General features: G+C 35.0%; 1 protein-coding gene across 5 annotated transcripts in view; it reads left to right on the top strand.

The window, feature by feature from the left end:
• TNFRSF19 (TNF receptor superfamily member 19) overlaps nt 1-15,734 on the top strand; it is a 58,586-nt gene that overhangs the window by 27,183 nt on the left and 15,669 nt on the right. For all 5 annotated transcript variants that reach the window (XM_071735881.1, XM_071735900.1, XM_071735917.1 and 2 more), the window contains one exon: nt 123-208. In XM_071735881.1, the coding sequence (XP_071591982.1) occupies nt 123-208 (86 nt within the window). The remainder of the gene's footprint in view (nt 1-122; nt 209-15,734) is intronic.

A 15,734-nucleotide genomic window follows, 5' to 3' on the forward strand; every position in this document is an offset into this window, starting at 1 on the left:
TTGTATTGGGATAGATTGACAGAAGTCTGCAGTTAGAGGATTTTGTTAAAAGACCTGATTAAGTTTGTGAGGAAAAATGGCTGGATTTGATTAACTGTTTTTTTCATTCCTTTGTCTTCTAGATTTTATAGGAAAACAAAGCTTGGAGGGTTTCAAGACATGGAGTGTGTTCCTTGTGGTGATCCTCCTCCTCCCTATGAGCCTCACTGTAAGTCCTCTTTTCCTTCTGTTGGAGTGGGATTAACTTTTTCGCTTTAGAATGTTTTCTTTTTTAACTAGAAAGCTTTAAAAAAAAAAAAAAGAAGACGGTCACAGTTATGAAGAATTCTTTTAAAGGCTCATTTCCTTGTTAGTATATTATTTTGTTAATATATTTCAGCAGGTCCAGCTGAAATTGCAAAATTCCCTCACATAAGCAGTCACTTGAGGACAAACATTCCCATCATACCATATGATAAGGGAATCTTCAGTCCATTTCTGATGTTGTCATATTAAAGTTCTGGTTTGTGTTGATGACAAAAGAAAGGTACTTTTTCTAGACCTTCTGCCTGCTATCAGATAGGCCTCAGTGAACATGAATTCTTTTCTGACACCCCAAAGAGGTAATTTATTGTTACCTTTAAAAATAACTTTTGTGTAAAGGTTACAATGAGAGAGAACAATATAGATAAATATCTTTATAGTACTGTATACACTAAGAAGGAAATGAGTAATCAGTTTCTCTATTTGGTTTTGGCCAAGGAGAGGATTAAACTCATTAAAAGGAGAGAACTGATATGAGACTACTATGAGTCTATGCATACTATATACTATATGAGTCTACATCCTATCAAGTTTTTTAATCCAATCAAAGGATTAAATTATTCCTCTTGCATTTATTAGTGTATATTTTGTAATGTGAAAAATATAATTGTTTCAACAAAATCTTGTGGAAAACCTTGGGTTTACTTGTATGTTTCTGTAAGAGGGAAGTTATGTTTTGGGAGGTTTTTTTCCCTTGTTCCAAACAGAAACAATTATCTACAGAAAGAGTGAATTGTCAGTTTCCTGAAATGCTTTACTTCACACTACTTTAATAAGGCCACGCTGTTTTTTGTAAAACATTTAATTGTGTTAAATTAAAATATCATTATGGAAACTCCTCTGTTTGTTAAAATTATACTTTTAAATAGTTTTATATAGTATTAGATTTAATGAAATAGTAATTCTTCAGCATTTCATATATTGCTTAGATAGTAATTTTCAAGGGAGAAAGTCTCTCGGTTTGGTTATAGTGCCTTTTGGAAAATAAACTTACAAAACTAGATTCTCAGTATTTTGAATACATATCATAAAATAATATCTTTAATACTAGGGGTGTTATGTGGTTTGTCATGCGTTTGTCTTACGGTTTGAAATTCATTATATACCTCTGAATCAGAATATTTTTTTTTATTAAAGATTGTGACATTGAAAACTGGTAAATCAGATTTCTATTAAAAACAAAATCAATCAAGTTAGTGTTTGTAGGAGTTACTCCTTCCACTGTATAATGTAAGCCTAGAAAGTAAATTTTAAAAATTTTTAACTATCTTTGTAGTATAGAAATTTTTTTTTTCTAGTGATTTGGCCTTTCTAATTGAGCTTGAGCTTGGGTCCTAAACTGAACCATTAGGAAGTTACTACTAATTTTAAGTGGGCAACAGGCACTCCAGTGGAGAAAAACATTTTCTCAGTAAGAAGCTGCAATGGGAAATCCAGATTGCAGCATTTTTTTTGTTCCCTAGTATCATGGCTATGACACAAAACGTTTTGACTAAATAACAGCAGAAGTGTTTACAAGTATTTTCATATTTCTGGCGGCAAATTGTGATAATTGGTGAAATATTTCCATCTTTAACAAAACAATAATAGAAAGTTTGAAATCATTAAAATGTTCTTTGTTTACATACTAATCAGTCAATAAAGTCTTAAATAACTTAAATAACAAAGAAATGCTACCGCAGAGTACAATTAACATGTCACTGTGGTTTTCCAAAGGCTTTTGTTTGGAAGTTGTATATTGATTCTTCAGGTCTATAATACAAGCTGTCTCAGTTTAGGAGGGTGTCCACACCTTCCCCAGAGCAGCCTAGGTAGTTATTCCTACAATAGCATCAAAAAGATGCAAATATCTCAGTTTTAAGAATAAGTCAAAAACATGATTCTGCAAGGAAGTCTAAATAATGGTTTGTGAAAACAAGCTTTTTCCACCCAGTGCTGAAAATGTTAGCTGTTTATTTCAGTAATTAATATATTTTGATAGTTCAGATGTTTAAGTTAAATGGGGACAGACCTTTAGGTGTATGAGGCAAGTTCTCAGTGGTCAGAGGACTTAAGTTCTAATTCTCTGCTTTTCTTATCCTTCTCTTTCCACTGTGAAACAGAAAGTCAAATATTAGTGCAGCTCTTATATTACAGATGAAAAGGAAAAGTTTAAATGTCCTGTGTCAATGAATTAATTGTCCTGTGAGGTGTGTGGCAATCTTTTGTTTGCTTAAGAGCATTATCATAAGGGCACAAAGGCTCACAGCCCCCTACCTGCACTAAAGGTTCATGTTGAAGCTGAGACATGGATGAAGCTCTTTCAGCTCTAGTAGCAGTTGATTATTACCCGGTTAGCTATAAATCTAAATACTTGCTTTTATCTTCTTTCTTTCTGTAGACATTTTAAAACAGATCTGGTTTAAATATTTACTCATGGAAAAATGAGTCTGTGAATTGCTAGAGGCAAAGTTGAAAGGATTCTGTAATGAACAAGTAAAGAGAGTACTACAGGCCAGGAGAATTGCTATCACCACCTTTGTGTAAACTTTAAGGGGACACAATGACTTATGTGTATTTTTAGGATGTCAAAAAAGTAAATACACACTGATATAGTTATATTTTAATTTTCTTAGTTCAGGTGAATAAACTGTAAATACCAATCCTATATATAGGGTCAGCATCTAAACATTAGATTAGAAATTAAAGCATGTTTTTAAAATTACCATCCTCACTTTCTAAACCAAAGACGTATTTCTCACCTGAAGACAATTTTTTCTCAACTGAATGACAGAAAAAGACCCCTTTGAAGTGGAAAATAGAGTCAAAACCCAATCAATCAAAGGTGTAATTTCTTAAATGGAAGGTACCATAGGATGTCCCACAATGGTAGCTGCTCAGCACACAAAGTGTGACATAGATACAATTCAGTTGTTCTTTTTTTCTCAGCACCGATTTAGGCTTGCAGAGTTCTTTCTCCAGTCTGCTCAGGGCAGTGTTGTGCTGCCCAATAGTTATGATTCAACTGTTACTGAAACTTTTCAGTAAAAGAGATCATTATAAAAAGAATTACAGTAAACCTTAAGGTTATTTTTAAAACTGAGAAGTTTGTTAACCCCCAAAATACTTGTGGTGGCACAGCTGAAGGATAGATGTGGTAAAGGCTGGGATAAAGAGTAGATTTTCCAAAGATATCTTTGATCAAGCATAATCTTTGATTATATTTTTAGATAGCCTGTCTTATCAAATAAACTAAAAAACATTAGAAACCATACTCTTCATCTTCTTTCAGTCATAAGACAATGGTAGATGACAATTCAAGCCAAGCTGATAAAATAATTCTATGTCAGCTGTTCTTACACATGGTTCCTGTTGTATTGTTCAGTCCTCTGGAAAGGAGGTTTGTGACCTGTGACATTGAACTTCTTTGGGCTGTATTAAAAAATAGTTCCTAACACTTCCACATGACTATTCCTTTCTGGACTTGCCTACAGTCAGTGATGTTCCTCTGTCATGTGCAAAGTCAGCCTAGAATGTGGCTGTCGAAATAGTTAAATTTGAATAAACTGTGGGAGTTGAGGAGATGAAATGAAGACCTAGGCACCCAAAGCATTTTACAGCCAAACCAGCAGCAAAGGAAGAGTTCAGTCTTTTTTTTTTTTTTTTTTTTTTTTTTTTAATCTGCCCTGCCATATTAAATAATAATAATAGCACAGTATGTCCAGTCAAACTAATTTTTCCTTCTCCAGGACTATTTCTGCTTGTCATCGTGATATAAAGCAATGAGCATGGGAAGGGGGGACAGGACTGGGATGATAAACCATTCATGTGGAGCTTGGGAAACTAGCTTCTACATCTTCCAGGAAATAAATGCATTCTTTGCTTCAATGAAGCAGAAATGTTTTGTTGAGAAAGTCACAGCAGAGGAAATATCTACAGTTTGATTGTAACATTATGGGCATTTGAAATAAACCTGCACTTGGGACTAAAATTGCTACATTTTGTCATGGGCTGTGTTTTGAGATACTGATTTCAGTGGTAGTGGTTTCAAATATAAAAAAATATCTCAAACTAGGCAATAAACAGTTTTTGCTGAGGTGGGGAATACAAGTGAAGAGTATGCTTGTTGAGACAAATACTTGTAGCATATGATAGTAAAAACATTAAATTTTCATGTGAAAATTTTCATTTTCATACGTTACCAGCCTTAAATTTTGTTTGTTTAAAGAAGTTCTGCATCTCTTTGACTATTTCCACAAAGACTGATCACTGAGCTTCCTTTATGGTTTTCTTATTTCTGTATTTTTCAAAAATTATTTTGCTTCTGTATGTTAACAGAATTGTTTCTTTGAGAATTAAATGCCAATGTCCTAGACTGTAGCTGAATCTCCCTCTTTAAATCTATATGGTATATTGTTTCATTAATGAAAGTTGCTATTTAAGGGATAAAATGTGTGGTGCTATTTCAGTCTTCCTGGTGTTAAAAGTATCTGGTATAGGAGAAGTAAGATTTGGTATAAATCTTCTTATTTACACTTACAAAATTAGGATCTGTGATTATTTAAACTTTCCTGTGGTTCTAATGGGTATTTGCAGTATGCAAGGGCAATACTTCAGAGGAAAGCCAATGGGATACTAGAAATCTGCAGGGAATTACTGTAAGGTGACAAAAGACATGATTGAAAGTAAGGAGGGGGCTGGAAGCTTGCTGGCTACATATGTATTCTGTAAAACACATTTACTGGTGGCAAAAGAGAAAAATTCCCACTGTTGCAGCCTTGCTGGAGTTTTTTGGGTTGGTTTGTTTTGGGGGGTTTTTTTGCATTATTTCATTAAACAAAAATGTAGCATTTTAACTTGAAAGGAATTTTTGGATGACTTTCAGTTCCACATTAGTTCCTCTGTTTACATGATGGAATTTTAACTTACTGGTGTCACTTTCTTCTTTCTGTTTACAGTATTTTGTTACTTGAAAGCTGTCAGACTCCAGATAATGTTTTTCAAGCTGTTAAGTTTTTCTGTAATTTTTATTTGGTTACTTTATATAACAAAATTTATTACTAATGCAAAGCAACCTTTGAAGGTGCATATGTGTATGAGGTAACTGGTAGCTAAACATATATAAAAAGTGAAACCAATCCTAAATATTTGATTCTTTTCCAACATATATGCCCATCTTATTTCAGGATTTTTTCTGATTTGCAGTAACCACACAGCATCTCATAATCCTCTTTACCATTTTGGACACTGTGATAGAAAGCAGCTGGAATATTGTATAAACCTTTCACAGAAGTCTTAAGGAGTGACAGCTAATTTAAATACAGCTAATAGCATCACTAGCTTACAAATATCAGTACTGTTTTATTACAGAGAAATTAGCTTTCTGGCATCTCATGACTGAAATGTACATTTCTGTAAAAATGTCATAAGTCAGTCTGATATTTTCCATATGTGACCTGATGGTAGAATAGCTTATCTTCAGGAAACCTGAAACAAATTTGACTAGGTGTTTCAGAGACAGGAGAATTGCTATTCATGTCTTGTAAAGTTATATTACAATATTATTTTTTTTCAGCCATCATAGATCAAAGGGAATTAACCTAGAAAACCTAAATGTGTTCAATTCTTTGCCCTTGGCAACTGTGATGCTTCTGACCCCCTGGGGAAAGATTGAAACAGCTCCTTTTCTTTCTGCTCTCAAATTATTTTACATGCTGGGCTCTCCTTCTAAAATGAAAAGTTGCAAGCAAAGAGGGGCCAGATTTTTTCTCCTATTAATACCAGAGATGTTGCCAATAAAATTAGTTATAAAATTTCTGAAAAATTACTTAATGAAGAGGAAATTTAGATTCCTTGTACAGTTTAGTCATGTTCTAAAACTTTCTCTTTTTCTAGCTCAAAATAGTCTTTTTTACCTGAGCATTCCCAGCTTGCTTTCACTAGTTCCTGTTGTCTGTACCTTTGATTTCTGTGTCTGTGTCTATGCTAATATTTCATTACGTATCTTGTTATCACTGAATTTGTATCATGGTTGATAGACCAAACTACTGAGCATGCTAAAACAAGAGTGGGAGAAGGGGTGGACACACCCAACAAGCCAACAAATTTTCCATAGAAGAAAATTGAGCTTATAAATGTTCAAAGAACATTGTGAGGAGGTGCTATTCCCAAACCAAATATAATTTTTTTGTAACCAGCCAGCCACTTTGCCAAGGAATCAAAACTTGGAAGCCAAATCTCTCAAACCTTCCAGTCAGTCTAAACTGCTGGACTTTTGTCCACTTTCTTATACTATCCTTAAATATTGTGTTATGTGCAGTTTACTTTTTACAGGGGAAAATACATTCTATCAGAAAGATTTCCAATGGCATGTAATGTAGCTTAGTGCTGCAAAACTGCAGGTGTGAGGGCTTTCCTGATGAATTTATTAACGTACTAATAACTTCTATAGAACAGCAGTACTCAGTGTAACAGGTCTGCTATGCTATGGAAGGTTTATCATTTGAGTCTGTAGTAAAAGGACTGTAACCTGGACAACTTCAGCAGTTCTAATTAATGTTTGGAATTTCCAAATCTTCATTAAAACTCTTATAATGGCGATAAGCAAAGTCACTTATTTTGTACCTGTTACTTCAAATCTAACTTAGATTTCTTTGCACAGTGAAAATTTATTTCACTAAGGATGTTTCAGGTAACACAGATCAAGCTATAGACTAAAAGAATTTGGCTTATAGTGAATGCTTTAGAAATATACTTCAAGTATAGAAGTATATAGAAATATACTGTCAAGTATTTAGAAGTATTTGAGGCTTAACTATACAAGTAGGCCCAGGATCCTGGCTCCAAAATTGCATCACCAGCTGTCCTGCTTGACAGATACCTAACTGTGCTAACACTTAAAAGCCCAAGGTATCTACAACCATTCCTAGACCATGATTTACATGAATATTCCATTGATTCTGGGTTTGGGTAGCTCAGATACATTGCAGCTCTAAATAGGCTAAAAGGATTGTGGGTCACTTGCCATTGAAGGAAACAGATGAACTGGGCAAGATACTCCCTATAGATCTCTGATCAGAGGATACAGACCCCATTCTCTAATGTCAGTCAATCCAAGAGGTAATGGAATTGGAACTTAAGGAGGCACCTAGAAGTTCTCCATATTCTTCAGTGGCCATCCCAAAATGTTTCAACATCAAGCAGCTGGCACTGAAATGGTCAGGGTTTACAAGCAAATCAGTCTGTTGCCCATCTCTGGACAATCTGTGCTATGATGTCTCCATATATATAAGGTGAAGGTATGGTTCACTAACAGAGACCTTGCAGTAACAGTGCAAACCCAAACAAAATTTGGATTTAATTCATATATTTTGGTAGTATTTCTTTATGAAGGCTCTACAGAAGGATGTGCTTTGAATCTTCCTTTTCTGTGTGCTATTTTTCAAGAAGTTAAGACTTTCCTTTTATTACATATGATAATTATAGTATCTGGTTTTTCTTCTGGCAAATTGTGTTATGTTAGAGTGATTGCAAACATGTTACCATAATTAAGGCTGTGTGAGTTGGATTATGAAACTTTATTCTGGATCAAAATGTAGATATAAAGTTCCATAGCAGAGAACTTCTTTTGTATGCAAAAATCTGTCTGAGGTGGTACTTAATGGAAGAAGGAAGCCCAAACTGATACACCAAGAGTGAAAAGCATCCATCTTTCAGTAAGTAAACTATTGAAAACTCACTTTGTCCTGGCAAATACAAAGGTTAGAGTTTTTAGGTGGGTCTGAAATACTTTTTTCTTCAATTTAAAGGCAGTCATATATATATACATTTTATGCAAAAAGTGCTGTTGGTGCTGTTAAGTGATAAATGAGGAGGTAGAATACCTATTTTATCTTAACATGCTCCTTAATACATTGGTACTAGTTAAGAGTTTGCATTTTACTCTTATGGCAGAAACTCATGAAGATCTCTGCTTCAATTCCAAGCTGACAAATGAAGGAATGCTGAAGCTCTTCTAACAGAGAAAAAATAGCAAACAAAAGCAACCCTTTCTAGTTATTTCCTGCTGTTCCTTTGTGCAAACCTGTGGAGTAACACAGGTGGGATATGCTGCCATAAAGTTTCTTTGTCCAGAATTTTTGGACATGTGTCTTATTCTTGTGCTGATTGACTTTCACAGACATTCCTGAGGCAGTAAGAGGCTATTGGTGGGAAGTGGACTTTTTTATGCCATATGTTGCCTATCATTTTGTATCGTTGCCATTTCAATTCTAGATTTGCATTGGGCTGAATTTTGCTTGTTGAGTGAACACCTGTGAGTGTGTTTGGTAGCTATCTTTGAGCACATGGTTTATTTCTTCAATTCCTGCATCATACTAGTCTCTGGATCAGTGAAAGAATTTTCCTTCTTGGAAAATTCAGCATTCTTTGGGAGGAAACTCCTTTTTTCTTCCTAGCCACTGAAGGCCAGGTTTCTGAGAACACAGAATTCATCTTTAACTGTTTTGAGCTATTACATATTTGAAGCAAGCTGAATCATACCAGTGGCCCTTTTTGTCTGCTAAAAATAATTTCAGAAATGTAAATTCAAGTGTTACTGCAAACATCGTAGGATACATGACAAGATTAGAATTATGTCTTCTTCAGTTGGTTTCCTAAGTGAACACAGTATGTACAATAATACTGTTGTAATTTATTATCCTCTTTAAATCTATTTGTCCCTGATAACTAATTCTGTCCATGCTGGCAGAGTAACAGAGACCTCAGACAAGAAGTCTTCTGATTCTTACAGCAACAAGTGATCTAATAGTGAACAGGAGCTACATTAGTGCACATACTGAGATGGATCCAGCATAGGTTCTTGCCATATTCATCAACAACAGAAAGTCTACAGGAAGGAAAATAATGTCAAATAAATGGTAATTTCTGAACATCCTGAAAGTACTTGCTTACTATGATTGGAGGAGGAACAGGAAAATCTGAATACTGGAAGTCTGTAAGTTTTAAAAATCATCTGCTCAAATATAAAATCTAGAACATCAATATTAGTAGTACCTACTTAGAAAGATGCTAGCAATATAAATGTCAAATTATTTTCAGAGTGAGCAGATGTCATGTAAATGGCTTCCATCATACAAATGGAAATGATAAAAAAAATTAAGAACAGAAATGTTGTTTTTCAAAGCTATTTGTTTATGATATTCAATAAATGAAAATGGAAATGTCAACATGTGACTTTAAAATAAATTGAATAAAATTTCATTTATTTCATTAATCACATCATCAGCTCATGGAACTGTTAACAGGAGTTTACATAAGTGGTATCCATCTGGCAGTCAAAAGCTTAAATTGAATCAGTGTACCATAATGGATAGATTTTGTATCTTTATTCAGTTCAAATCTGACAACTCTTATCTGTTAGTCCTTGTGAAACCTTCAGTTTGAAATAGGAAACTGGTTTTTAACTTGCATATCCTACATCCCTCAGTTGTCTGGTGATTTTTCTTTTATGACTTCTTTTAAATCAGGGAATGTGTAAGAGTGAAGTTAGGGATTCATGGCCTGACAATGCAGTAAGCCTTAAACATACATTTAAGAGCTAGGAGTGACAAATTATTAGTTTTGCATGCTTTTGCATAGTAAAAATTCACTTAGAGACCTCACTTTTTTCTCAGGCTAAAAAATTCCTGTGTATAGAATGATGAAGATTGTACTTCACTTTTAGCTCGTTCATCTAAAATTTGAACAAGAACCTGCAGTTAGCAATCATATTTAGTTTTGTTTCTTGACACTGCTAAGTAGAGTTAGAAAATGAAATTCTTGTCTTAACTGTGGAGTATGAGAATTTCAATGTTTTCCCAAACCAGTTTACCATACTTTTGTTTCTAGTAGTAACTTGTGCAACCTTTCATCTTATGAGTCAATCCTATAATTAGTATCCTTCTTTGCCAGAGGCATACTGCATGTTTGTTTTAGGTACAGAATGTCTGCAAGAAATTTAACTTAATCATTACTTTTTAATGTAAGAGCTGGTTAGCTCAATTACACTAGATTAAAGTGAACTTGAAATTCCTGAGTTACAGAGAAGGGGCTAATCATTGACCTGTACTGAATAAATACTATTTCCTATAATTTTTTTCTTATGTGTACTTACTAATGTGGCTAGCCCTCTAGCCCAATCTTGCAGGGGCTATAAGCAATTATTTGTTCTTTGTAGGAACTGGGTTTGCAAAGTTCTTACTTAGCCATTAGATTGATCAAAATTATTCCAGTATTGCATACCTTGCTGTAAGGCTGCAAAATATATTTTCAGTTAACTTTTGCCTTATTGTGTTTGGGGATAATCTGAAAAAGTGAGTAGTAGTTACAGCTTTCAAGCTGTTTTTTGGGTTTTTTTTTTTTTTTTTTAAGATTTTTAAGACACTTTCTAATTACAAAAATGTGTGAAAATACTAAATATATTAATTTATTAACATGCTTTTCCTCTGTGTTCAGTCTGAAAATATTGGTTTAAATTTATCTCATGCAACAAACCAGCTAATTCTGGGAATAGATGCATTAGCACTACTTCAGCAGGACTGAGTGCTGTTGCCTATGGTATAAATACATGCTGACTGCTGTGGCTTTTGGGTACAGACAGTCCAAGTTGTGACTGACATGGGAGTATAAAATACTGCTAAACAAATGCACTAGAGTGGTTTGGGGTTTTTTCTTCTACTTCGTGCTGGTAGATTTTCTTTACTGTGTTGCTTGGCTACAAAATACTTGGGCTGTGTTTCTCTTAAATACCTTTCTTTTTTTTTTTTTTTTTTTTTAATACAGTAGAATATGGGGAATCTGTATAAGCTGAAAGTTTCCATGTTGCCAACTCTATTATAAAATTATTGTCAAGCAAAAGAACACTGACATTTCACTTCAGAGAACTGGACTTGCCTGGAGAACTGGAATGTGATAGAACTGGAAAAGATGTGATAGCCTTAAAAGAGGAGGTTGTGCACTAAGGGCCATAGCAGAAATGATTCACTATAAACTAATATCTTATGAGCTAGAAACAGCCTAACAGAAAAAAAGCCCTACTGTTCCTACTGATTACTTGTATCCTTCCAGTTGTTGTCCTTTGCTTTGCTCACCTTTAATTTGTTAGGTGATAGGCCTCACACGTTCTTACCCTTACTGGTTCACTTGTGCTTAAGTAGTGAACTTAAGTAGTGATAATAGAGCAATTTCACGTGTTATTTTGGGCAGTGACATGTGCCTTTGAGGTACAGGCTGTGACTGTTCCTTAGAAAGATTCACTGTTTGTTACAGCTTTTTTAAATAAAAGGTTGTATCCACCAGTTTTAATAAAGTATCTTTCAAGTCCAGTGGTATAATTGTTACGTGCTTACTACTAAAGGTAATTTATAGTTGTGTATCTGCATGTAGAAATTGAAGATGCAATTTATGCAGTGTAATTTAGGCATAGGAAAGTGAATACTTAACACTGAAGTTGTCAGGCCAAGCTCCCACTGATTAGCAGTGCAGAGAATTAAATACCTCAAGAATTCAGGCAAGCCAGATAAGGTAAGCTTCAATGACTATCACTAAGCAGCCTTTCAAGCCACTTTCAGATTCATTACTTCTCTGAAGATTTCTATTTCTGGGTCTGTTTTAGAAAGAGATTCTAAGGTGAATAGCTCTGATTTTTGTCTTTAGACCTTCTGACTTCTGAAATGAGTTTTATTTAGATGCCATCAGGTTAGATGAAAAGTACAAATTCAACATTGAATGATTGTATCTGTCTTCCTAAAATCTTATTTTCCTCTTACCTTTGAAGTCAATTTTGAGGAAAATTGAGTTTTAAGAGTACAATTGTTTGGGGTTTTTTTCCCTCCTCCTACATAAGTAAAAAATTAATTTAAAAAAATTAAGTACAACACTTTTCATATTCTTTGATGAATTTTATTCTCACAAACCAAAGCCCTCTTTCTAAGAAAACTTGATGAACTTAGAATATGTAGCCTTCAACAGAAATTAGATCCTGTAGACACTCTGATGCAGGTTCTATTTACATTTGTTTCATGTTATTTCCCACTGGGCTTTTGTTCATTTAAAGCACAGGAGAACCAAAACCTATAATTCCATGTCTGACTTTGTTTGCAAAGTGCTATTTTATATTCCATGGAGAATGGGAGTTGCTAATTACCACTGGGCTTTTCTGTGGTTCTGCCACTGAAAATCAGTAAAAATTTGCCAGGTGTTACTGACCGTTATCTTTACAATGAAGTGCCATAAAATGTATAGAGTCTATTATACAGTTAATTAACTGGAACAGAGAAAAGAAAGTCAAAATAGTTGAAGGTATCCAGAAGTCTCAGTCCTTACTTAATAAACCTGGAGTTTGATGCCTTCTTGACTGTGGATATCTATATTGTCCCCATCTATAAGCTGGTGACTTTAGGCTCCCTCTGTATTTGGTGGGGAGAAACAGTCAAAAGAGGAGCTTAAAACACAACAGAATAATTGCACCTTAAAAGAGAATTTCTCCCCCCCAACACCACTGTGTACAGAAAGTTCAGGTGATGCCCTCAGAAGCAGATCTTTGCTTTGGTTGGAAGAATCTCACCAGTAGAGCTTAGCTTTTTCAAAGGTAACATTTCAAATGTTTTTTGTATTCTGACTTAGTTCCTATTGACTTCTCTTAAAGAGGGGAGATGCTGTGTTTCAGATTAGGAATGTAACAAAGCGGGGATCTTCTGCATGGCAGTCTCTTTTGTTCTGTGTGACTTGACTTTATCCTCAGAGCTTTAAGTGGTGAGTTAAAAACTCCTTTTTATAACCTGTGTTACTATTTCTGGTTTCAAAGCTACAGCTTCTTCATCTGTATTATAGTTTTCATGTATATGCTTACTGTTGCACAGTCAGTAGCTGTCTTTGCAATAAATCATGACATTTACTTTGTTATTTGCAGATTTACCATAAGTTGGTGATAAACATCCAGCTTCTGAAGGTGTTAAGGCCATATGTTATGAAATTATGAAGATTTATATTTAATCCCATGTATTTCAGATTACTTCCCCCCCAAAAAAAGTGTTTTTAAAAAGTTGAACATTAAGAAATTAGAAAATGCTAGTGGGGTTAGTTATGCAACTCTTAACTTCTACCTTAATTCAGGATCATAATTCAGTCCAGTTGTATGTAAGTATTATGAAAGAGTCTTAATTGCATAAATGCACTCTGTTTTCCACAGTACAGACATATTTTCCAATCAGTATGTGGAAATGGTTAGCAGTTACGTTTTTAAAAAACAAAAAAACAACCACCACTAACACTCCTCCCCTGCCAAAAAAAAGAAAAAAAAAATTAAAAAACCAATAAGCCGAAAATAAAACAAAACAAAAAATCGGCAACCACCCCACATTCAGAAGTAGTTACATTGCCCATAGAGTTTAGCCTAAATTAGTGATATTTTAACATAATTATAAACAAGAAAAAAGTAAGTGGTGAGTAAGCCTGAGTATGGTTTCTGTAATTTTGTTGAATTCCACAGATGTATTTTAAGTGACTGTTGATTACATGACAAGGGGTCCTAACTGCTTTTGATGAAGCTTTGTAACTTGACAAATTCAGCTAGAGAGATAAAGTAAGCTTTTACCCAGCTTAATTTGTAGTGTAGTAACTAAAAAAAATATCTCCATGCCTCCTCTCCATGGCAGAGGAGGCAACTGAACCTCTTACCCTTCTTGGCAAAGGGCTCTCTCTCATGGTTTTACAAAAGTTCCATTGTTGCCTTCTCTTTCAGTAGTTGCATCTGAAAGGTGTTATAAGCCATGCTTGTAGTTTCTTTGCCCTCAATTTAATTTTAAAATAAGGTTGTTTACCACTTCTGGTACATCTAGCTCTCTGGACTATATGGATTATTTTATACTGGGTCAGAACAATCTGCACTATCAGCACAGGCTTGGGGATGAGGTTTTAGAAAGCAGCCCTGCAGAAAAGGACTTAGGGGTGCTGGTGGACACAAAGCTGGACATGAGCCAACAGTGCATGCTTGCAGCCCAAAAGGCCAATTGCCAGCAGATTGAGAGAGGTGATTCTACCACTTTATTCTGCTGGTAAGACCTCACCTGGAGTATTGCAGCTCTGTAACACTTCTCCTAGGAAGACAGGCTGAGGGAGCTGAGGTTGTTGAGCCTGGAGAAAAGAAGGCTTCAGGAAGACCTAATAGCAACCTTTTGGTAGCTGGAGGGGGCCTACAAGAAGGCTGAAGATTGACTGTTTGCAAGGGCCTGTAATGGTAGGATGACAGGCAATGGTTTTAAATTAGAGAAAAATAGATTTAGATTGTATTTTAGGAAAAAATTCTTTGCCATGATGGTGGTGGAAAAATGGAATAGGTTGCAGGGAGGTAGTTGAGGCCTCATCCCCATGGTGAAGCTTGACAAGGCTCTGAGCAACCTGATTTAGCTGTGGGTGTCCCTGCTTACTGCAGGGGGATTGGACTAGATGACCTTTAGAGGTCCCTTCCAACCCAAATTATTCTATGATTCTGTTTGCCCAATTCAAGAATTCACTTTTTAAGCAGAATAACCAAATGATCTTGCAAATAATTTGGTGATCAAATATAGTATGTCTGTAATGCATCACTCATATAATTTTTGAGTACACAATTCCTATTGTCTAAAGCTATAGAAACTTTGTGACTAAAAATTATCACAATATAACATATACCATATGATTCTGATGACAAAGCAGTTATCCAGTCTGCAGACAGAAGTGAGGTAGCTGAATACTCATATTGTCTTTACAAAATGTTTTTAAAGCAAGAAAAAACCCCACATCTCTTAAAGATATTGCATAGACTAGTAGTGAAATTTGTCAACGTTTGGATTAATAAATTCAGAATACAGGCTTGCAATCATCTTGCAAGCTTTTGCTTTACTCCCTTACTTTTATCACAGCTGAACCAGGCCATAGAGGGAAATCACTGGAGTAGAAAGTGAAGTGTTAGAAGTTACTTCTCATTGAATCAGAGGGACACAATTATTTTCGACTGAGTTTAAATTCACTTCTTGCTTTAGTGGGTTTTATACAAACACACACACACACATATATATATATATATGTACTATATATATATATATAGTACACTATATATATATATATAGTACTTTAGTAACGTCAGAAATTGTGGGTATACATGACAATTGCACTTGAGATAGATACAGTGTACCAGCAGTGCAGAGCTGGAAGACCACATATATTCACTGTCTGGGTGAAGACATGAAGTGTCATGGGTACCCTGCCAGCCCTTGGTGGTCCTGGTTACAGGATGGAGCTTTCCACACTGGCATGTTTCAATCCATACTGGAAACTATTTCTTGTACCAGCCTACAAGCTCATCACACAGCAGCTATAAAGTCTTGTCTGAACCTTTTGGAAGAGATCTGTAACCAGTAAACGTGGGATTGACT

The sequence above is a fragment of the Heliangelus exortis genome, chromosome 1 (genome assembly GCF_036169615.1).
Source record: "Heliangelus exortis chromosome 1, bHelExo1.hap1, whole genome shotgun sequence".
In the NCBI taxonomy this organism is placed as follows: Eukaryota; Metazoa; Chordata; class Aves; order Apodiformes; family Trochilidae; genus Heliangelus; species Heliangelus exortis.